We start from the raw sequence: 22391 nt of genomic DNA on the forward strand, positions 1-22391 counted from the left end.
TGTTCAGAAAACACCTTCCCCCTTTATCAGCCCCATCCCTACTCTCTTCTGGCCTCCACGCTGTCCTTCCCTCCAAGCTGGAGGACAGTGGACCCAACCGGGCCATCTCTTCTGTTACGTCCCCATGGAATAAGCCACTCCGACCTCCCTTTTGGGCCTCTCCAAAGGGCACGGGAACCAAATGTCCTGGCTGGAAGGGCACTCAGGTGCCTAGTCCCTGCCACCCACCCATTGTACTGGCCAGCGGTGTAAAGCCTGGAGGGGGCAGTGACTTCTTCAAGGTCACGCTGCGATTTAGGGTCAGAGCAGGGACTAGAACCCAGGCATCCAGAATCCCTGTGTCCAGAGACCCCATGCCTCCCTGGGCTGTTGATTGCCCAACCGCACCCACCCCTGTTCTGCTAAGATTCAGTCTCCTGTGACCCCCAGCTTCTTCCTGAGATCAGACTGGGTGGCTCCAGAAACTGGTGAGGAACCGGGTCCTCGGAGCCAGCCCAGAGGCCTCCAGGGGAAGGCCAGAGCTGCGGTGGGCGGTGCTGGAGCCTGGGGGGTGGGCTGGCCGCTGCCTGTGTGGGAGCTGGACACCGACAGCTGCCGCAGGAAGGATGGGAGCTAGACTACAGGAAGGACAGGCTGGGGGGAGCAGCGGAGGAGGCTCGGGAGACGGACCCTCACTGGAGAGGCATCTCCTGGGCAGAGAACAGGATGACCCCATCCCGGGAGATTTGCCCAGCGGGAAAGCCTGGGGTGGGGCGCGGGAGAGGTGTCCAGCGGAAGCCGCGGGGAGGGCGCCCGGGGAGCGGCCACTCCGGTCGGTGCTCCTCTGGCGAGTCCATTCCTGTCCCTTCAGCCCGGGCTGCAGAGCCTGCCTCCGCTTGCCCTCCTGGGGCGCCTAGGACCCGAGACCACCCGTGCCCGGGGTCCAGCTTTCCCCAGACCGCTGCTCCCCCTCCCCCCAGCTTGCCAGCCCGCCCCCAGGTCCCTGTCGGTGAGTTAAAATTAGCTCAGTGCCCAGGCTAAAAATAGCCCCTGCCCAACCCTGAGGCTGCCGGGCTGGGGGAGGGGAGATCCCGAGGGAGGGGAAGATGGTGGGAACCGGGGGTTTGGGAATCGAGCCTGCCAAACAGAACTTTGAGGGGAGGAGGCTAGGGACTGGACGGGCATCGCCTGTGCCTTTGAAAGCAGACGCTGGAGCCCTGGGTTGGACGAAGAGGCTGCCCTGGCTGGGGGAGGGGCGGGACCGAAGAGGGACACCAGAGAGGAGCAGGGGAGCGGTGAGGGGAGCCGGCTGGGGGCGTGAGAACTGGGCACTGCCCCCCGCTGCTGGCAACTTCGGAGTTTGCGGAGGAAGGCTCCCTGTGTGTCCTCCAGGGGCCCCGAGCCCCCGCACCCTCTCGCTGTTTGGGGCCGTCACTGGGCTCACCTGCCCACCATACCTTCCAGAGGGTACTTCCACATGTCCCTGCTTGGGGGGAAGAGGGCTGCAGGGCCAAGAGGGTGGCCAGGAGGGCTGTAAGCTCCAGGTTGGGGTGGGAACAGAGATGGTCCCCAGGGGGACCCACAGGGCTCCTGGGCCTCGTGTTCACCTCTGCCCGCCGTGGGGGCCTGCCCGCCCTCAGGAGCCCAGATGCCCCATCCCAGCGGGGTCTGGGCCCAGTCCAGGCCCCTAGGGCCTGCTTGCCTCGCCCTGCCCTTGCCCTGGGTGGGACCTGCCCTTCCCGGGCCCGTCTCTTGGCTGGACTGCAAGTATTCGGAGGGCAGGCCTGGCGGCCCATCCCCTTGTGCCCACGCACCCAGCCCCGCTCCGGGGCGCTGTTGAGCCTGCTTCTGTTGTCTGCCCGCTTCTCTGACTCTGGGCTCCAGCCTCGCCCTCTGTCCTCTGGCCCTCTGGCCCTCTGGCCTGTCGCTGCCTGCTGCCTCTGCCCCACACTTGGCCTTCCTCTTGGCCTCTCTGCCTCTTTTTTCGCATCTGTGTGTCTGTCCCCTTCTCCCACCCCCCTCTGTGTCTGCCTCACCCACGCCTCCTCCCTCGTTAGTGAGCAGGCTGCTTGAGGCCGCCTGACTGTGGGGGTGACAGGTGGATTGGATTGTCACCCCCTCCCCCAGCGCCTGCTGCTTATTTCATGCCCTGCAGCCCAGCCACGGGGAAGGGGCGGGAGGAGGGATGACAGCTGTCTCCAGCGCCTCCTGCCTTCCCTTCCAGTCCACAGCCTGCAGCCTGGAGCAGCCTGGGAGGAAGGGTTGGAGGGCCCGCCTAATGAGAGCTGCCTTCCTTGCCGTGCGAAGCCCAGTGCTCTGTGATGGGAGGCCGCTCGCTCAGCCTCTCTGGGCCTCTGCTCCATTTTGACCTGCACCGGTACGGCAGCTCTGGAGGCAGGCAGATAGGGGCCAAGGGCAGGCAGATGTGGGCGGGAGGCTATGGGGGACGCGAGGAGGCAGGAGAGGGGCTGGAGGCTGGCTGCTGGAAGGTACTTCTGGGCTCCCCAGGAAGGCCAGCCCTGCCACGGCTGCCCTGACCGCTCCCCCCAACTCTCCCCACTGGCCCCAGGCCACCCTCACACAGGAACTGAGATAGCATCATTCTGAAACCCGAGAATGGCTTGAACATTGCTCAGGTACCAAGAGGTGTTAAATTGGGGGAGGCAGGGGCCTGTTTTTTCTCCCTTGCCCCTTCCAGACTGAGACCCCCTTTGGGGTGCGTTTTGCATATTGTTTGCACCTCGTTTGCATGTGGATACAACCCTCTGGCTTCCCATTGGGTCTGGATCCCGCCTTGGGCTTGGGCCTGGACGAATGTCTGTCTGTGGGGTCCTTCTGGATTTCCCACCATCTCTGGTTCCCTTAGCCCCTCCTTCTTGTCTGGGGTGTTGTCAGATGAGCTCCTGCCCTGCGTCCCTCTCTGTTCTCCATTTGCTAAGGCTTCTCTGCAGCCACCCTTCCCCAAAGAAGGTGGGTCTGTGCCTGCCTCCCCAGGGCTCAGCCCAGCTGCCATCCTCCCCCTCTGCTCTTTCTGTCCTCGCTCCCCACCCCCAGGAGGCCCACCCTGCCCAGCTCGGTCCTGCCAGCACTGCCTCGAGTGGGAGAAGCAGAAGCCGCAGCGGCCGGAGCCTTCCAAGGGCTGCTTTTGGTGACCCAGATGCTGCCAGCCTGAGGAGTCCTAGCTGTGGCCTGAGGTCAGGCGGGCCCTGGGGCCACTGGAGCCGGAAAGCCATCCTGGCCAACCCCTTGTCCTCTTGGCGTCTTGCTAAGCCCCCTCAAGCTCTGGGCTCCAGGAGAAACAGCCAAGAGCCAGGTCTGGGAGGGCTTCGTAGAGGAGAAGGCCAGAGAGGAGAAGAGGAATGGGGGCAGGCCGGGCCAGGGAGAAAAGGTACACATCTGGAGAACAGATGCCCAGGCCTCTGGCTCCTGGCAGTTGGTGAGGTAATCAGGCAGAGGGCTCATTAAGGAGGTCCAGGTGTTCATTAGGCTCTTCCTAATTGAGTAGGAGGGAAGCGGGACAGGATGGGCCTCCGTACCTCGGGAAGGGTCTGTATAGGGTCCTTTGTGCCCACCCAGGCCCCAGCGCCCTTCTTCCAAAGTGTGTGCCCAGTTCCTCCCCTCGCCCCAGGGCTTTCAGACTGCGGCAGCATAGAAGGGATAGAAAGGATGGAAGGGGAAAGACATTATTACAGACAGCCTGCTCTGTAGGAGGGCTCCTGGTTGGATAGGAGGAAGGACTGCCGATTCAGGGGCATCTCGTGCTCTGGCAGGTGTTGTTGGCACAGAGGTAGGGGCGGCAGTGGGCACGGGGCCCTGGGGACATGGGCGGTTGGTTATAGAGGTGCTTGGGGTACCTTGGCAGAGACCGGGGATGGATGGAGCCTGGTCTGTTCATCCCTGACTCCCCTCTGCCGGAGGACGCTCAGGGGGTCTCTGGCTTCCCTGTCTTCTCAGCCCTGATCCCTCTCACATCCCAGCTCCCCCAGCATGAAGCGGGGGTGGGGGGGTGGTGTAGGAGATCAGCCAGGGAGCTGGTTGCCAGGCGACAGTTGCCTAAGCAACCCCATCCATGTGCTCAGGGCTGCTTCTTAGAAGACTTCAGAGTCTCACCCTCTGCACCAGCCGGAGGGCCGGGAGAGTTGAGGCCTGGAGAGGCCGGCGTGGTTGGAGGGTAGACGGTATCCAAACGTACGAGTTCGGGGCGGTTGGGGGAAGAAGGGTTCTGCCCCCACGGAGGACAGAGGGAAAGGAGCTGGTCCCGCAATAGGACTGACCGAAGTTAGACCACGAGGAGCACTTCTCACAGGGTCACAGCAGTGACAGAATCTGCCCTTTCAGCAGACATTTCCTGAGCTGCCCCTTCCAGGGGTGGAGTAGTGGAAAGGACAGATGTGGGTCCTGCCCTCACGAAGCCCCAGCAACTTGGGAGCCAGGCATGAAACGGAAGCGCAGACTTGGACTAACGGACGGTCGTGACGAGCGCTAGAAGGGAAGGAACAGGGCGCCCCGAGGACCACAGGAACAAGGTCAGGCTGCAGGGGGTCGTGGGAGCAAACACAGGGTTCTCTCTCCACTTGGAGGAGGAGGCAGAATTGGCCATAAGCTGATGGAGGCCGCGTCTCCGCGAGAACCTGCTTACGCACAAAAGGGGGTGAGAGGGAGACGGGAACAGGGGTGCTGGAGGGAAGGTGGGTGCTCTGAGCCACAAGGGCAGCAGTGACAGCATTAACCAGTCTAGATTGGGGTTTTCATGGCCAGGCCCCAGAATCTAGTTGAAAAAGCCGTCGTCTTCGCCCCCTTGTCCTCCGCGTTCCCTCCCCACCCTCCTGCCAAGCTCGGGTCGCCGGCTCCGGAAGACACAGCCTTGGGGTCGCACGGGGAAGCGGCCTAGCCGTAACCCTGGGGCAGGGGCCTTTGAGGTGGGGCTTTGGCTGAGACGGGCATCAGAGGCGAAGAATGGGGTGTCTGTTGGGCCCCCTGGGCCGTGTGGGTGTTGTCCAAGGGGGGCAAGAAGGGGGGCAGTAGGAGGCCCAGGGCCCGGGGAGCACCTTGAGGGCAAGGAAGAGAGGAAGAGGTTCTGGGATCCTTCTCTGGGGCGAGAGGGGGGGCGGGAGCCCTCTAGCTGTTTCCCGAAGGTCTCAGGACAGAGCAGAAACGCTCTTTGAGGCTGGGCTGGAGAAGGATGGGAAGAGGCATCCCTGGCTCCTCCCAAGTCCTCCGACCCCCTCCTTCCCTGCCCTCCGTGGCCGAGATGCCGGCAAGGGTGAACTTTGGTTTCTGCTCTGGCACCTTGGGGGCCACGGTTGAGAGGGGCTGGCAAGGCTCCAGGAAAACTCAGCAGCCATTGGAAATGGGGGTTGGGGAGGGGGTTCCTAAGTAACAGGCATGTCTATCACCTCTGCCCAGGCCGGGGGGGAATTGAGAACCCACCTCCCTGGACTCTGCAGTGGGGTCTCTGCCTGGGGCTCTATGGGGGGGAATCTCTGGAGGGGAGGCCTGGATTCCTAAGACCTAATCAGAGTGGCCTCAGGACGCACGGGCCTTGTGCTCACTGCCCGCTTGCTCCGCCCCCAGTTCTCCTGGAATCACAGAGCTGAAGGGGTCCAGGGGTCGTCAGCTGCCTCCACCCCACCCAGGGCCCTTCCAGGCCCCAAGGGCTCACCCAGCCTGTTAGGGCACCAGCCTCTCCCACACCTGAGAGCGCGTACCTTTTCTGGGTCAGGCTGGGTTTCCATCCCCGCGCCCCCTCCCGTTCTGGAAGGGCTCCGTGTCCCGTCCTCCGTCCTGGCTGTGGAACTGGGACTCCTCACCCGTGGGCCATGACTGGTTTATGGGTGTGTGAGATGGGGCGCCCTCTTCCCGGTGCCTGCCCCGGCCTCCTCCATGCACACCCGCGGCTGTGAACCTGGGTTCTAGACGTGGCCCGCTCCTCCAGAGCAGGACTCGGCACACTGTGATCTCTGGGCCCTATCTGACCCGTGCCTGTTGTTATAAATCTGGTTTTGCTGGAGCTCAGCCACGCTTATTTGTTTATGTGTCGTCTGCTGCTGCTTTCCCGCCACAATGGCGGTCAAGTAGTTACAACAGAGCCATGTGGCCTGTGAGGCCTGAAGTAGTTGTTATCTGTCCGTTTACAGAAAAAGTTTGCAGACCTCTGCTCTAGATTGGGGGGCGGTGGTCACGTATTGACTCATTTTAAGCAGCAGAACCCTTTCTTCTAACGAAACTTGTAGGCCGAGGCCCACCGAGTAGTGGCGATGGGTGTGGAGCAACCCCTGGCGGAGGGGAGACAGCCCTCCCAGCCGCCCCAGCCCCGTCGGGGACTCCAGGCTCCGGGGTTCCGTGAGGCTGGTGCGAGGACCAGCGCTCTAGCCCAGCTCTGCTGTGTTCCGGACCGGGGGCCCCAGAGCCCTGCCGTCTCGGCAGGTGCACCGTGGTAGCCGCTCACGGCCTCAGTAGGTGCCCTCTGCCCACCGGGCTCCAGGACTGCAAGTGCCGTTCTAGGCCAGAGGGGCAGCCGGCGAACCCCGATGTCTCTATTCTGGGCAGGGTCTGGGGAGAGGAAGGGGTGCAGGGCGTCCTCCAAGACCCAGAGCCCTGGATACCGGCTCTGAGTGATCTCGAACCGGAGCGCGGCAGGGCTGGTGTGGACAGAGCCTGGAGCGGAGCCTGGGTCCTGGGTGCGAGTTCCAGCTGGTACCTGGCTGCGGCAAGCCGTCGTCCCCTCAGGACATCACCATTTCCTCATTCTGAGGATGGGGCTGGGCGCTGCCCAGCCTCCCCCGGGGGTGCTGTGAGCCTGGCCTGCGCGCCTGTGTGCTGGCACTCGCCGGGCTGACAGCCGTCTCCTGGCCCTCCTCTCCCAGGAGGCTGTGCAGAAGGTGTCCTGCAGACCATGAACTGAGCCCTGGTCCCAGGCCGTTCATGAGCACAGTGTAAGGCGTGCCGAGACCCGCCACCCAGCGATCCCCTCCCCTCCCTAGCACTGAGGATCCCCGGAGAAGATGGGGAGGAAAAAGATTCAGATCCAGCGAATCACTGATGAGCGGAACCGACAGGTGAGGAGGTCTTGGAGCCACGTAGAGTGGGGTGAGGAGGGCAGGGAGCTGGCCTCTGCCTCCACTCCTTCCCTCCAGTCCAAGAGGGCTTCCTGGAGGAGGGGGCCTCTGGAGGCTATCATGGAAGGGGAAGGACTGAGTTGGGAGGAGAGGAGCCCCCACCTCCCGCAGCTCTTGGAACCCTGTGTCTCAGAACTCTGAGGCTCCTCTGTTGCTGCAAGCACGTGGACCTGTGCCCCCCACTGCCCACCCAGGAGCCATACCCGAGCTTCAGGCCATCCCTGGGCACACCCCCCTTTCCCCAAGAGGAATTGTTCCCCTCCTCCTACTCCAGGGGAGGAGCTGGGAAGCTCTCTGTTCTCCTTCCCTGACCTCCTTATAGCCCCCAGCACAGAGGTGTGGCGTTCTGTGCGTCCACACCCCCTCCCTTCGGCTCTCCGTCTCGGCCCTGTGTTGGCAGAGAGGCGCTGGCCTGTTTCTTCCCCGGGGCCAGGGGCTCCTGGGCGGGCTTTGACTGAGCCAGACCTGGCCACCCCCCTCCCCGCCACCCGCAGGTGACGTTCACCAAGCGCAAGTTCGGGCTGATGAAGAAGGCGTACGAGCTGAGCGTGCTCTGTGACTGCGAGATCGCGCTCATCATCTTCAACCACTCCAACAAGCTGTTCCAGTATGCCAGCACCGACATGGACAAGGTGCTGCTCAAGTACACGGAGTACAACGAGCCGCACGAGAGCCGCACCAACGCCGACATCATCGAGGTGGGCCCGAGCGCGCGCGCCTGCCCCGCCCCTGGCGGCCCCTCGCCCGTGGGACCCGCGTCCTCTCTCGCGCTCGCTCGAGCCCGGAACGGGGGAGGCGGGCGGGACCGGGATGGCGAGGTCCGGTGGGGGCCGCCCGCTCGGCCTCTCCGAGTTCACGCTCAACTCGTTGGGCTCTGCTCTGGCTTCTCGGGCTCGCTCGCTCGCTCTCTCCTGCTCCGTCTTTTGGGCTGCTCCTGCTTCCCACTCTTCTGCCTTTGTCTCCCTCCTTGTTTCTGTCTCCCCTGCTCCGCCGCGGCCCCTCTGTGGGTCCCTGTGGCGCAATTTTCCGTTTCACAAAGAGCCAGTGTTGCGAGCCGTCCAAGGACACGGGCTCTGGGATCCAGCTGTGGCCCTGACCGGCCACACGGCCTTGGGTGGGTCAGCCTCCCAGGGCCTCGGAGCCTGCCACGCTCAGGTGCCCTCCCAGGGCACAGAACTGCCAGTGAAGAGGTGCCCGGAAGCCACGGGCTTGCCTTCCCCGAGAGGGACTTTAATTCCGAGATGGGGAGGAAATTGCCTTAGTTTTCTGTTCGAGAAAACAGGTTTGGTCTAGGATGGAACATTTACACTCGCTATTGACTTTAAAGACAAACCACATCTGTGAAGATGTTCTGACAGGAAGGCGGCAGCCCTGGGGTCTACTCCAGGCCTACCGGGCGTGCCCCGACCTCGTGTGGGCATGTGCGAGGAGCCCCCGGCCTCTGGGCAAGGACGGCACTCGGGCGTCGCATCGTAGGGGCTCAAGAGACGCTGCTTTCCTCCTGGCCTTTCTCCCCCTCCTTCCTCTGCCTCCGTCTCCCTCTCTGCTTCTCTCCCAGAGCCCAGGGGCCACGCGGGGCACCACCAGCCCTGGCTGCCGTCCCCCCCCCCCCCCCCCGTGGCGCTTCCTTAGGGCCCCTCCCCACCTGCCACCCTGGAGGGAGGGGTCTGTGCCAAGTGCATGCCGCATTCTGGGGTAGGGCCCCCCCCCCAGCACGCGTTCACACCCCCCACCCCGGGGTGGGGTTGGCTACCCCCCCTCCCCCCAGCTGACACAGTGGTGCGCTTGCAGACCCTGAGGAAGAAGGGCTTCAACGGCTGTGACAGCCCGGAGCCCGACGGGGAGGACTCGCTGGAGCAGAGCCCCCTGCTGGAGGACAAGTACCGACGCGCCAGCGAGGAGCTGGACGGGCTCTTCCGGCGCTACGGGGTGAGCCCCACTCACTGTCTCCCTGTCGGCCCCTCCGGCCCCCCCCCAGGCGCTGCACAAGAAACACAGGGAATGTGAGAGCCCTGAGGTGGACGAGGTGTTTGCCCTGACCCCCCAGACGGAGGAGAAGTATAAAAAGATAGACGAGGAGTTTGATAAAATGATGCAGAGTTATAGACTGGCCGTGAGTAGTCGCGTGGAGGAACGCCTGCCCGTGCTGCATGGTGTGGCTTCGCGCCGGCCCTCGGCTGCCCCCGACGGACGCCCGCCCTGCGCCGTGGGGGGCGCCGGTCGCCCCCGAGCAGCCGCTGACCTTGCTTGTGAAAACCCCGTGACCCTTGCCGAGACGCGCGTCGTGTCGGACGCAGCACAAGCGGGAGAGGCCTGGAGCGTCCCTCTCCCCGGCGAGGCGTGTGTAGATGACGTGAGGGCTTCAGCCGACAGGAAGTAGGGACCGCGCTCCTTGTCCACGGCGCCGGAGGGCAGGGACCCTGTCGGGCCAGCGCCGACACCCCCTCCAAGTAGGGAGGGCGGCGAGTGGGGTGCCGGGAGACGACAAGGGACGTGGTGGCCTGGCCGGTGGTAGCGGGCCCTTCCCAGCTGTGCGGGTGCGTTCGGGGCTGTACTCAGGGCCTCTAACCTGCTCCCTGTGTGTCCCGCCTGGCTGAGGACTAACCACCTCCTCTGGGGGCCTCGGGGCGTCCCTGGGCCTGTCTGTGGTGAGCGTGGCTCCACCCCACGGCACCCCGCCCGCGTACTTCCTCTGAGAGGGCCCAGGGCAGAGAGGTCGAGCTGCTGGCCCTCGGACACACAGCCCAGAGACAAGAGGAAGCCTTGCCTGCCCCCCTCAGGCAGAGTGGGTCGGGGCAAGGGGTCACCTGGCCTGACCCTGCCTCTCCGTTTTGTGTCTAGTCAGCCGTGCCGGCCCCCAACTTTGCTATGCCCGTCACGGTGCCCGTGTCCAACCAGAGCTCACTGCAGTTCAGCAATCCCAGCGGCTCTTTGGTCACCCCCTCCCTGGTGACGTCATCCCTCACGGACCCCCGGCTCCTGTCCCCCCAGCAGCCAGCGCTGCAGAGGAACAGCGTGTCTCCGGGCCTGCCCCAGCGGCCGGCCAGTGCAGGTGAGGTGGGACCGAGCCGTGCCGGGGACCTCGGGATTCCGTCTTCAGCACTGGGTATTTCCCTGCAGCCAGTGCAGCATTCTGCCGTTTGTGTGGCTCCTCCCGCCGCGGGGTCCCTCGGGACATACCGTGGAAGGGGGCGTCCTGCCGACTCATCACGGTTCTGCTTGTCCCCCAGGGGCCATGCTGGGGGGAGACCTCACCAGTGCTAACGGAGCCTGCCCCAGCCCTGTCGGTGAGTGCAGCTGCCTGCCTGCTCGCGGCCTCGCGGGCCCCGGGACCAAGAGGGACCCCCGTTAGATGAGAGGAAGATGCCGGGGCCTGAGTTGGATGGGTCTCTTTTGTCCGTAGCAGTGACTGGTGTGGACGATCATCAGAGACGTAGGCCCAGGGCGTTCTGGGCAAAGTGGGGGAATGAACCAACATTTCTAGTTGGATGAGAAGATCCAAGTCCTTTCAGTTGAGTGGGGGCACCTGGGTGGGATCTGGAGCGTATGGTGCTGCCGATGGACTCCCACCCAGACCCCCGGCAGCCGACAGCCTCTCCCGCCCTGTGCTGTTGTCCGACTGGTGATTGTGACTTCGAATGTCACCATTGACGTCACCCTGACATTCTTGCCATTCCCAGAGTGATCCGGGAATTGGGATGAAGGCAGCCCCCACACTTCCAGGGGAACAGTGTGCTCTCAGGGGACAGAGCAAGGTGACATGTCTGACTGTGGTCATCGCCACTTCTCTGGGCCTTAGGATCCTCCAGCTGAGCCCCAGGCACCACATAAACACCTTGGTGGCAGTGATTGTGTGTTGGGGTCAGAGGCGGGGATGGCGACTTCCTTTTCCTCTCGAGGAGAGGGCCAGAGAAGCAGCTGCAGACTCCCGGGCACTCCCGGTGGTCCTTGCAGGCGCCCAGGCCCAGCGTGTGGGGTGCGGGTGCGAGCCCTGGCTTGGCCTCCGCCCGGCCGTGCTGCCCCGGGCCAGTCCTCACACCTCTGGCAACCAGGCCTCGAGTCTGGTCTTTCGTGAATAGGGCTGATGGGCCACGTCCGGTCTGCCTCGCACGGCGGGCGTGAGGATTAAATGAGATCATGTGCACGTGAAAGTCCCGTGCGGTGTCGAGCGTGGGGCAGACGGAAGAGGTAGTTATTATGCCTGTTGTTGCCACCGTAATTGTGGTGGTGGCTGTGTCGTCCGTTCCCCATTACCAGTGACGCCACCGCCGCCAGTGATGGCTCGTGTGCCCCAGAGCCGCGGGCGTGTTGTCACGCACTCACCCAAGTCGCCGCACCGTCTCCTGGCCAGAGGCGCCGCCGTCTTGCCTCGATTTGCCTCGGGGGCCGGGATCCTCACTGAGGGCAGCTCCGGGCTGCCCGCCCCTTCTCCAGCTGGGGCCACCGTGAGCCAGTCGGGGCAGGTGGGGGGATTGGCAGGACTTCCCTTCTGAGACCAATGAGACCAAGCGGAGGGAAGGTGGGAAGGGCTGGCCGCAGGGCGTGGCCGCTCCTTCCTACCGGCCTTAGGGCCTTAGGGCTCCGACCGCGAGCTCCATCGCACATCACTTAGAGGCAGAGGAACGAGCCCGGCGATGCCGGAGTCAGGGCGGTTTTAGGGGAAAACCGAGAGCTCGGCACCCACCGGCAGCCTGAGCGTGGAGTCCTGGTGCGGGGGGAGTTAGCAGGGCTGAGGGCTGGGTCCGCATCTCTCCTTTTACCCCCGTCTCTTTCTCTCAGGGAATGGCTACGTCAGTGCCCGGGCTTCCCCCGGCCTCCTCCCTGTGGCCAACGGCAACAGTCTAAACAAGGGCATCCCTGCCAAGTCTCCGCCCCCGCCCGCCCACAGCGCCCAGCTCGGAGCCCCCAGCCGCAAGCCCGACCTGAGGGTCATCACTTCCCAGGGAGGAAAGGGCTTGATGCATCACCTGGTGAGTGGGTGTCTGCACCGAGGGGTAGGGGCTGGGGAAGGGGGAAGAGCCTGAGGCTAGCCAGCAGGCGGGACCTCCGGAGAGAGACTGTAGAGGCTAGAGGCGGGACTTCTCCTGAGCTTTCTCTCCGAGGGCCCTGCAAGAGGTTGGAATGTGCAAGTGCCACCCACAAGGGCAGTAAGAAGGGACAGGAGGTGGGAGAGAAGGAAGGGAGGGATTTGACATCCCCGTGGAAGCATGACTGGATTGTGAAGGTTTCGTACCTGGTGGTCGCTGGGATATAGCGTTTTCTGGAGTCCGAGGCTGGAGAGCCGTCCCGCTCCTGTGTGAAGAGGTAGATGGGGTGGCCGTGGGGACAGGGGTCTGGGGGTGGGGTGCAGAGGTCAGAGACTGAACCAGCCCCTTGGTTTTATTTCCGCTGCCAGACTGAGGACCATTTAGATCTGGTAAGTTGAGGCTGTGAGGTGTGTGCTGTGGCTTTGAACTCCGCGTCCACCCGTGGCTCGTGCCCCAGCATGGAGTGTGCGTGTGCCCCCTGCCTCCCGCCTGCGTGTGTCGTGTGTGTTGTTCGTTTACTCGGTTGTTTGCCAGGAGCTGTGCTCAGTGCCAAGCGGGGTATAGAGGTGAATGGGGCAGGGGGCAGGGTTAGACATGCATGTGTTTGTACCTGTGTGGACGTGGACGTCTTTTTGTGATGCGTTCACACAGACACCCCTTAACCCTGTGTGTGTGTGTGTGTGTATGTGTGTGTGTGTGTGTGTGTGTGTGTGTGTGCGCGCGCGCGCGCGCACGCACACGCGCAAGGGGGTGGGCCGGCCCCTGGCCCTGGAGGGCCCGTCTGGATGTGCCCCAGGACGCCTGCATTGGCGGGGCTGGACCATACTTGCCCTCTGACTCAAGTCCCACTGAGCACTCTTGGAACCCAGGACAGGGACCTCCTTGGGAGGGGTGCCAGCCAGACCGTGGCAGCACTTTCCCAGAGGCAGCTGCGGCCCAGGGCCAGGCCAGGGGTGTCCTTGGTAACTCCCTGCCTCCTCTCGGCCTCCTCGAGCTCAGTCCCGCTCGCAGCCCGCCTCACCTGCGCTCCCAGGCGCTCGCAGCCGCGCACGCGCGCTCACGCTTCCATCCCGGCCCCGAGCCAGGAGCGGGGCGGGGGCTCCTCCCTCCCCAGCTCCCTGACGGGAGGCCAGAGAGGCTGGAAAAGGCAGGCGGGCTTTGGCGGCCAACACGGCGGCAGTTTCGGCCCCAGCGTGGAGCTGGAATAAACAAGTGACTCAGCGGCAGATGGAGCTGACAGCGCCACACGCGTGTGTGCTCACACGCAGGCACACGCCACGCCTGGCAGATGCGGGCGCGCCTTCCTCCCTGCACGCGTGCATGCGCCCCTCGCCGGGCCCCGGCGTCCCCGTGACGGCGTCGGCGTGCGTGTCCGCGCCGAGGCGTCCCGCCAGGCGGGCCCCCCTCCCGCCACCCGTTGACACCCGCTTCTCTCCCGCAGAACAACGCCCAGCGCCTTGGGGCCTCCCAGTCGACCCACTCGCTCACCACCCCGGTGGTTTCCGTGGCAACACCGAGTTTACTCAGCCAGGGCCTCCCTTTCTCCTCCATGCCCACTGCCTACAACACAGGTGAGTGGCTGCGTGCCCTTGGCCCTGGGGCACTGTTCCCCGGAGGGGGGAGGGGGGGAGGGGGGTGCTCCAGCCCCAGCGGGGAGCCCCCACCTGGCTGCGGGTGCCAGACTCAGCAAATAGAAAGAGAGAGGATGCCCCCTGAAATTTGAATTTCAGATAAAACCGCGAGTAATCTTGCAGTATAAATACGTGTCAAAGACTTTTTTCTGCTACAGTATGTCCCAAAGACGTACTCATGTTAAAAAAACTATTCATTGTTTTGTCTGAAATTCAGATTTGCTAACTGGGGATCCCTCGTTTTAATACAGGACCTAATGGAAGAGGAGTTCCTGTCCTTGAGGAAACTCCTTGTCTGAGGAGGGGCCAGGCCAGCGTCGGGGGGGGGGGGGGGGGGGGGGGTGTAGCTGAGCACATGACTCAGGCTGCCCTTGGGGGGGCAGGGCAGGCTTCCTGGAGAAGGGACAGGTGGAGGAGGCCAGAGAGAGGGAGGCCTGTCAGGAGGGTTTGCCCAGCCTCTCGGGAAGGCCAGCTGGGGGCTTCGGGCAGGGGGAGGAGGGAGGAGATGGCCTCTCACCCAGGAGGTGGCTCTGCTGTGGGGGGTGATGGGGAGGGGAGAGGAGGGCCCTGACAAAGGGAAGGTCAGAGAGGGGTGTGAAGGTGGAGAACCGCTTGGGGGGCGCAGGAGAGGCCTCTGGGTAGAAGAAATCAGGACACCCAGTGCCCAGGCTGTGCTGGGTCCCCGGGGCTGTCCTGGCCTGTGTCACCCACTGTCCCCTCCCAGCAACAGCCTGTGACACTTTCAGCCATCCTGGCCTGCACTCTGTTGTTGCATCAGGAAGGACTTCTCAGTGGGGACGTGCCTTGTCACCTCCTTTCAGAGCAGTTTCCCGGGAAGAGACCTCTGCAGCCCCCACCCCCCACTGCCGGTTCCCTCGCTCGGGAACAGCTTGCGTTAGGGCTGTTTTGTGATCAGATCAAACTAGACCAAAAGACCCCTACGCTTCTCCAGCCACCCCACACCCTGGTTCCAGAATCACACCATGACGCCTGTACAAATACAGAATCGAGGTGACCGGCTGGCTCCGTTGGCAGAACGTACAACTCTCCATCTCAGGGTTGTGAGTTCGAGCCCCACGTTGGGTGTAGAGATTGCTCAAAAGTAAAAAAAAAACAAAACCAAATACGAGAGCCTATCTCTTCCCCCTGGGCAAAAATCTAGAACCCAGCAGCGTCCATAGGGATGCCCCTTGGGGCAGGTAAGAGACCTCATGTTGAGGGGCCAGACCCTGGCGTGTGTCTGTGTCCAGATCTTATCACCCAGGTGTCTGATGAGTCCCCTGTCCCTGTGTGTGTTCATGTACGTGGACCCACTGCCCGGTTACGCTGTCCTGGGGCAGCCTCAGGCGGCCGTCCTCCTGGGCCCTAGTCTCCTCATCTGGAAGAGTCGTGGGCCCGCAAGGGGTCTCTCAGGCTCCCTGGGGGCTGGCAGGGCGTTTGGCGGAGGGCAGTGCAGGCCACTCTCCAGGAGCTGTTGTCTGGGGGGCTCCCGAAACACGTGGTGGTGCCTTCCTGCCGCCTTCTGTGGCCCTTGCAGGTCTCCTCAAGCAGGAGGGGAGCTTAGTGGGTGTCCATGAACCAGGGACAGGCGCCCACCCAGCAGGGCCAGACTTTAGACTCCGTTTGTCAGTCTGGTGTGAGGGCAGATTGTGACCCTGAGCCTGGCCCTGCGGCCCCGCCGGGAAGTGTGGGCTTCCTCACGTTGTCCCAGAGACCAGGGGCCCCGGTTCTCTTGCTGCAGGAATAGGTGAGCAGGCCTCGGTTTAAACACGTGTTTTCAGGTGACCCTAGGTATCTAAACAAAACCCCGGCAAACACACCGCTGTTTAGTTATTCCCCGTTCATAGTCCTTGGCCCCCGTTCAAGTTCCGGCTGAGGTTGATCTGGCTCCGGTAATGTCCTGGGTAAGGGACAGGCCTGGCCCCTTGTTGACCCTGGCTGCGGAGGTCTGGCTCTGTTTGCTCCGGGAGCAGATCGAGTGGGCCTGTGGGCCGTGTTCCTCCTGCCCAGGGCGGCGGGCGACGACGCAGTGCGCCTCTCTAGGCTGGGCTTCCTTTTTGTAAGATGAGTGTGGCAAGGAGTTGGTCCTAGGGGCTCCTCCTGCCCTGGCTCTGGTTTTTAAGCAGGCGTCTCGAAGCTGCTGGCTGATGTTAGAAGATCAGAGGCAAGTGTGGAGCGGACATCCCTAGGGGGGATTTACGGGTAATCGGAAGCCCTGGGGTCTTGCCTCAGCTCAGCCGTTGGCTTTCTCTGTGAGAAGCCCACGCTTCTCATAGAGGCTCCCCAAATGAGAGGCTGCAGTTGCCTCGTTTGTGGATTCTGGAATATTTCCTGAGTGCCAGAGTCTGTTGTGTGCGTCCCACGTGTGAGAGCTCGGTCCTCACAACCGCTGTGCGGTGCGTTTGGCTCTCGTGTGTCTGGTCCATAAACAGGGAGCAAGGCGCTTGTCCCTGCTCACGGACCTCCGTGGAGGCCACCGGGACGTCTGACCACGTCGCTCTGGCCCTTCCCCTTGCTCTGTGCCCGGTGGTGTCTTCCCTGTGCGGAGCTGGGGCCACAGCATGCGACTCCTCGAGGAAGAGCATGGTGGTGTGGTGGCGACAGCACGCGGGGTGCGCCCGTGCCCACTGCCACTGCCGTTGTCACCTTGGGCTCCGAGGGGGACGCTACTAAACCACCCCAAACAGGCTGCAGCGTGAAATACATCAGTGCGTGTAAATCGTGAACCCCCTCGCGTTGGTTTAGTCTCTGATGGAGATTCCACAGCTTCTTCAGAAGGCAGGAATTTAGAAAGTGAGAAGCGGGGGGGAGGCTTGGCCGGCTATGCTGAGGGCAGGCTCCCCTCCCCGCCCCCCTGTTCCGCGGGGGCCCATCAGGGCAGGCGAGTGGAGCCTCGCCGCCCTCCTCTCCCTGACTGGTGTGGGCGGTCTTGAGGCCGCCGGTGGAAGGACGGCGACGGTGGTCTGCCCCAGAACGCCATTCCCCGGGTGTCCCCGTGACACCCCTCTGTCTGGGAAAGGCCCCGGAAGTCCTGGCAGTGGAAGAGGTGGGGCCTTCCTGACTTCTTCCTCCTCTTTTCCAGTCGACATTCTGAAAGCGATACTTACGGGTGGTTACAAAGAAACGACTTCAAGGCCGTTTTAAAAACCCAGCCCCTGGTGGTGGTTACGATTCGCTTCAGCTGTGGGTGCCGGCGCCCGGCACGGTGACGGACGCCGCACGGGGGTGGGCCCGCTGACCTGTCCCCTTCTCCTCCACCCCTGCAGATTACCAGCTGACCAGCGCAGAGCTCTCCTCCCTCCCAGCCTTCAGCTCGCCAGGGGGGCTGTCGCTCAGCAGCGTCACCGCCTGGCCGCAGCCGCAGCAGCCCCAGCCGCCCCAGCCGCAGCCGCCCCAGCCGCCGCAGCAGCCGCAGCCGCCCCAGCCGCCCCAGCAGCCCCAGCAGCCCCAGCAGCCACCCCAGGCGCAGCCCCACCTGGTCCCCGTGTCTCTCAGCAGCCTGATGTGAGTCCCGGGGCTCCGTGGGAGGGTTGGGGACAGAGCCGAGGGCGGGAAGACGGGGTCCTCTGGGGGAGCTGGGGCCCCTTCGAAGGGCCCTGTCACCGGCGGACAGCATAGAACACTGAACGCCGAGCGGCCCCGGAGACCCAGCCGGAGCCCCTCCCCTGCCAGCCCAGAGTACCAAGGGGCCGTGGCTGACACCAGCCAGAAAGAACTAATGTGGCTTCTTCCTTCTTTCCCTCCCGTGGCCCCTCTTCTCTTGTCTCCTCTCTGTCCGCTCATCCCTCCACACCCCCACCTCCTCCTTCTCCCTCCCTTGCCGCCCCATCACCCTGTGTTGCGCACCTCCTCTGCTTCTGCCCCCCCGGTGCCCAGCCCGGGCAGCCCCCTGCCCCACGTGGGGGCCGCCCTCACGGTCACCACCCACCCGCACATCAGCATCAAGTCAGAGCCGGTGTCCCCCAGCCGTGAGCGCAGCCCTGCGCCGCCCCCTCCAGCTGTGTTCCCGGCCACCCGCCCCGAGCCTGGCGACGGCCTCAGCAGCCCCGCCGGTGGCTCCTACGAGACCGGGGACCGGGACGACGGCCGGGGGGACTTCGGGCCCACGCTGGGCCTGCTGCGCCCGGCCCCCGAGCCCGAGGCCGACGGCTCCGCCGTAAAGAGGATGCGGCTCGACACCTGGGTACTGTAGCATCACCCTCCTGCCCGCCAGTGTCCGCTGCACCCCGGGGCCCCCTCCCCGCCCCCCCCCCCCCGCCCCTGCGTCGCCCTCGTGGGGCAGCATCGCCACCTCTGCCCACCCCCGCGGGCCCGTCCGTCTGTCCCTCCAGCACCAGGCCCGCACCCGTGTCCGCCGGCTGCCTCCAGTGTCCTGGCCCTGCAGGGAGAGGGGAGTGGGGGGCGCAGACCCCCACAGCCTGGGCCCTCACACCCCTTCTCCATCTCCTCTCTTCGCAGACATTAAAGTGACGATTCCCACCCCCCTCCTCTCAGCCTCCCTGATGAAGAGTTGACAATCTCACCGCCCACCCCTCCCCGCCCCGGGCTCCTCCCGCTCGACCCCACTTCCTTTTGTGCCCCGTGTCCTGTTGACGGTTACATTTGTGTATAATTATTATATTATTATTATTATTATTATATTTTTTTTAATTTGGATTCTCGCTTTGGAGAGGGGATGCTCCCGTCCCCTCTTTCTGCACCCCCACCATTTTACTGGCGAGGGGTGCTGTTTTTGCGGGAAGGGGGGGGACACTTTGCACGTTGTTCACATATGCTGCAGGAGGGGGTGGGGAGCCCGATAGGCCTTTGGGACAGGACAGGTGCCGAGCCCTCCCGCCCCGTCCCCCAGAGAGAGGGAGATAACCAAAAAAACTACCAAACAGCAAACCCCCTTACAATAGACTGAACCCCAAAGTCGGCTGGACGGATGGGTTTGTGTTTCGGCGGGGAGGTGAGGCAGAGGTTCTGGAAGGGGTCTCTGCTTCTGGGCTGTTCCTGCGGCCACAGGCACGTGGGGCGGAGTATCCAAGCCCAGCCCCCTCATGCCCCCCCCCCCCCCACAGGACACACTCTCACTGATTCTCGAGCGAGCTGCACCCCCAGGTGTGGGAGCGCCGGCCGAGCTTGTGGGCTGGGAAGGCCGCCTGGGAATCTGAGGCTGGGGGCAGAGAGCTGGGGTGAGGGGCGAATCGGGGCCCCCTTCCTTCCCTAGCGGTTTCTCTAAGACACACAGTGCAATAGCCCCATCCCTCAGCTGACACCAGCCCCAGGAAGCGGCCCCAGAGCGCAGGGAGGGGAGGGAAGCTGCAGTGAGGCTGCTCAGCAGGGTCGGAACCCTCGCGTCCAGCGGCAGGTGTGAGTGGGGCTCGCTCTTCCTCGCACGGACACGTCCCCACACCCCCGTAGGAGGGACGCCGGGGTGGCGAGAGGGTGGGAGAAGGGAGATGGGGGAGGAGGTCCGAAGAAGGCCCGCCTCCCTCCTTCCCGCCTGGGCCCTCCCTCCCCGGCCCCCTCCGGGCCCCTGCCACCCCCGCTCCGGGCGTCCTCCTGGTCTGCTACCTCCTGTCCCCCCACCCCCAGGCCGCATCCCGCCTTCCCTCTTGGCTACTGTAATTGTAAATAGCAACCTTTGGAAAACGTTAGCAGTGTAACAGTCCAGGAAACTGTTTTTTTCTGTTGTTGTTGTATTGATATGAAATGAGATTCTATTTTTGTCAAAGTATATTGTAATAATAATGACTCAAACGGCCCGTACTGTACAGATGGGATTCTTCTGCTGTTGTTCGTGCCCCCCTCCCCCCCAGCCCACCCCTCCCTGCTGCCGCCCCAGTGGGGGGCAGCCTCAGCACGGGGTCCTGAGACCTCAGGCTGGATCACAGATCAAAGCGGAGGGGGCAGGCCCCCAGCCTGCGATCCACCTTCTCCCACCCCCCCCCCCCATCTAAGGGGCCTGGCCTGAGGTAGTGTGTGCAGGCGGACTGGGGTGGGGGGGCGCCCCCATCCCTCACAGAAGCCTCGCTCCTCTGCCCTGGGGGTGCAGCGCTCCCTGGGGGTTTCATCCCAGCCCAGCGGGAAAAGTAGGCTAGACAAGGCCCGGTCTGTGGCAGGAAACTGTGCCTGCCTCTGTGACCCAGCCGCCTGCAGTATTCTGACACCCGACGCAGGGAAGGAACCAGGTCGAGGGGTGTGTGTGACCACACGAGCACCTGAGCGTGTTCACCAGGGCATCTGGTATTTGTGTGTGCATGGGCGTACCTTTGTGTGTCTCTGAGCCTGTCTGGGCATATACACGGATATTTGTGTGGATTGAGCTATGAGGGCATCTCTGTGGGTGCACGTGCCTGGGAGGGGAGGGGAGAGGGGGGAGACAGATGGCTGTGTGCCACACGTGCCCCTCCACCCCGATGCCCATTCCCGGCCCTGTTCTACCCTGAGTTCTGACAGGCTTGCACTGCAGTTGGGGGGGCGGGGTCCGACAGTCGCCCCATTTGCTTGTCCTTACGGCCCTACCTCTCCTGGGCTCCACGCACAGGCGCCCCCCTGGCCCCCGGCCCTTTGCATACACACAGCTCTCTTTCCGGCTGTACACTCTTCCCCCACCCCGGCCCTGCCTTCAGGGTGACACTCATGTTCCCCTTCCTTCTGGAAGCATTTTCCTCGCCCGGGCAGTGATTTCTTCCTTACTCAGAGTTTAACCCCCACCTGCTGGCTGGGCACACAGCGCGTCCGGTCTTCCTGCAGGTTCCTAGAGGGACTTTGAAGAGTCGACGAGACTTGATCAGGGCCTGGAAAGACAGTTCAGGGTGTAGCCTTGTGCATGCATTCCCAGAGCCCTGCCACGTGTCTGCCATAGGTAGTGCTCAATAGATGCCGAATGGGTGAATGATCGGCGCTCAGTAAACCTCGGGTGCCTGGCCGTCCCTCCTCAGGCTGTTTGTGCCGCCAGTCTGCCCACCTTTGGAAGCCGGGCTTGGCCACCACCGGACACGGGGCGGGGACGGGAGCCCCTGAGGCTCGCGGTGCAATATTCACCAGTTTTGCCGTCTGCCTTGTGATGGCAAACCTGGCTTCCGGTTCCCCCGTGTGGATGTGTGTCTGTCTTTCTTCTCTCCCCTTGGGGGCGGGGGCTGGTCCGTGAATGACTATGTGACATTTCTGTGATGCGGTACCCCGGGCTTTCTCTTGGGGGTAGGGGCTCCTGGCTGGCCAGATGAATGGGTCCCTGGGAACCCGGACCTCACGTGAGGACCTCATTTCTTCCTCTCACAAGCCAAATTTGCCTCCACCCACTCCTTCCTCCTGAGAACTGGGCATTTGCCAATGTAATCACTGGAGTCCCCCACTGCCCCTCCCTCCCCAGCTTTCCCAAGCTCGCGGGGACAGTGGGCAAGAGGAGCCTCCCATGCCGTTGGAGCACACCATTTTCCCTCCCGCCCAGCAATGCACTCGGCACGGCGAGACCGACCCCTGACCCTGACCCAGCCCTCCCCACCTTGGACAGGAAGGAAGTAAAGCACCTTCTCTTGATGATTATTTATTTGTTTGGAGAGACAGAAATGATGTAAAAGTGTATCTAGAAATATCTATATCTATATATTTTTAACTGACTTCTTTGGAATCTCCCGGGGAGGGGTGGGGGTGAGTTTAGGCTTTCATGGAAGAGAGAGGCCTGCAGCCTGGGAACTCCGGTTCTCTCCTCCGCTGCCTCTCTCCACCCCCTGAGCGGTGGTGGAAGGCTTGGGGTTTGTGTGGGGGCAGGGGGCTGGAATGTTCTGTGGAGAATCTGGATTCTCTTTGTCTTCCCCATTCAGATCCCAGAGGGAAGGGGGGAGAGGGAGGGGAGACATGGAGGCGCCCCCCCGCCCCCGGAACCCGACAATCACCCACACTCCTGGGCCCGCTCCTGGGTCCCGGGCAGGGCGCGTCCAAGTGTGTGACTGTTGATTTGTTTTCAATATTTCTTTTCGTGCTGTATGGTGATGCTTTCTTAGTATTCTACACAATAAGAAGACAAAGTCCTCGGGATTCTTATGAGTTTTGTTTGAAAACTCTTTCACTATATTTGTTGTAAAGAGGTTTACTATTAAAAGAAAAAGAATACACGTTTCTGATACTCGGGCTTGGGTTCTGGTTTCTTTGGTGCGGCCGGCAGAGGAGAAGGTGACTGGGGGGGGGTGTCCCCTCAGCAGGAGGGGGTGCTCTCCGGTGACAGGTTCCTCCAGGTGCGGGGTCAAAAGCAGAGGCAGCCCCAGGAGGAGAGGGTTGTCCCGCAGGAAGTCCCCCGAAGGATCTCGGGACACGGGAACACCCGTAAGAGCACCCAAGGCCAGGTCAGGAACAAGGGGGTGGTCGGGGGGAGGCTTCACTACTGGAAACCCTTTCTGTGGCAACAACTTGCCGTGGATCCCATGGTCACAGTGCGCGGGCGTGTCTGCCCTCTTCTCCCTCTGACAGTGCCAGGGAGCCTCTCCCTGTGGTCCTGAGGCATCCCCACGGGCCCCCCAAGCTGGTGCCCTCCAGCAGGGGCAGGGGACCCCTGTCCCCGCCCCCACACCTGCCGAGTGTCCGCAGAGGCCCACGCTGGGTGGGAAGACGGAGGTGGAGGGAGTCCACGTCACATGGTTGACGCTCTGGGC

General features: G+C 63.3%; 1 protein-coding gene across 3 annotated transcripts in view; it reads left to right on the plus strand.

Annotated features, from left to right (window-relative positions):
• Window positions 1-20431, plus strand: part of MEF2D (myocyte enhancer factor 2D) — a 29796-nt gene extending 9365 nt beyond the window's left edge. Inside the window, exons 2-12 of one of the 3 annotated variants that reach the window (XM_047839821.1) lie at window positions 6963-7037; window positions 7592-7795; window positions 8889-9026; window positions 9939-10149; window positions 10328-10384; window positions 11877-12067; window positions 12493-12513; window positions 13566-13695; window positions 17022-17259; window positions 17632-17938; window positions 18214-20431. In XM_047839821.1, the coding sequence (XP_047695777.1) occupies window positions 6984-7037; window positions 7592-7795; window positions 8889-9026; window positions 9939-10149; window positions 10328-10384; window positions 11877-12067; window positions 12493-12513; window positions 13566-13695; window positions 17022-17259; window positions 17632-17938; window positions 18214-18225 (1563 nt within the window). In that variant the 5' untranslated portion in view covers window positions 6963-6983 and the 3' untranslated portion in view covers window positions 18226-20431. Of the gene's footprint in view, window positions 1-6845; window positions 7038-7591; window positions 7796-8888; window positions 9027-9938; window positions 10150-10327; window positions 10385-11876; window positions 12068-12492; window positions 12514-13565; window positions 13696-17021; window positions 17260-17631; window positions 17939-18213 lie in introns of all 3 variants that reach the window. The other 2 variants (XM_047839819.1, XM_047839822.1) reach the window with 2 other exon arrangements.
• Window positions 20432-22391: the final 1960 nt, after the last annotated feature.

This window comes from Prionailurus viverrinus, chromosome F1 (genome assembly GCF_022837055.1).
Source record: "Prionailurus viverrinus isolate Anna chromosome F1, UM_Priviv_1.0, whole genome shotgun sequence".
NCBI classification, from domain to species: domain Eukaryota; kingdom Metazoa; phylum Chordata; class Mammalia; order Carnivora; family Felidae; genus Prionailurus; species Prionailurus viverrinus.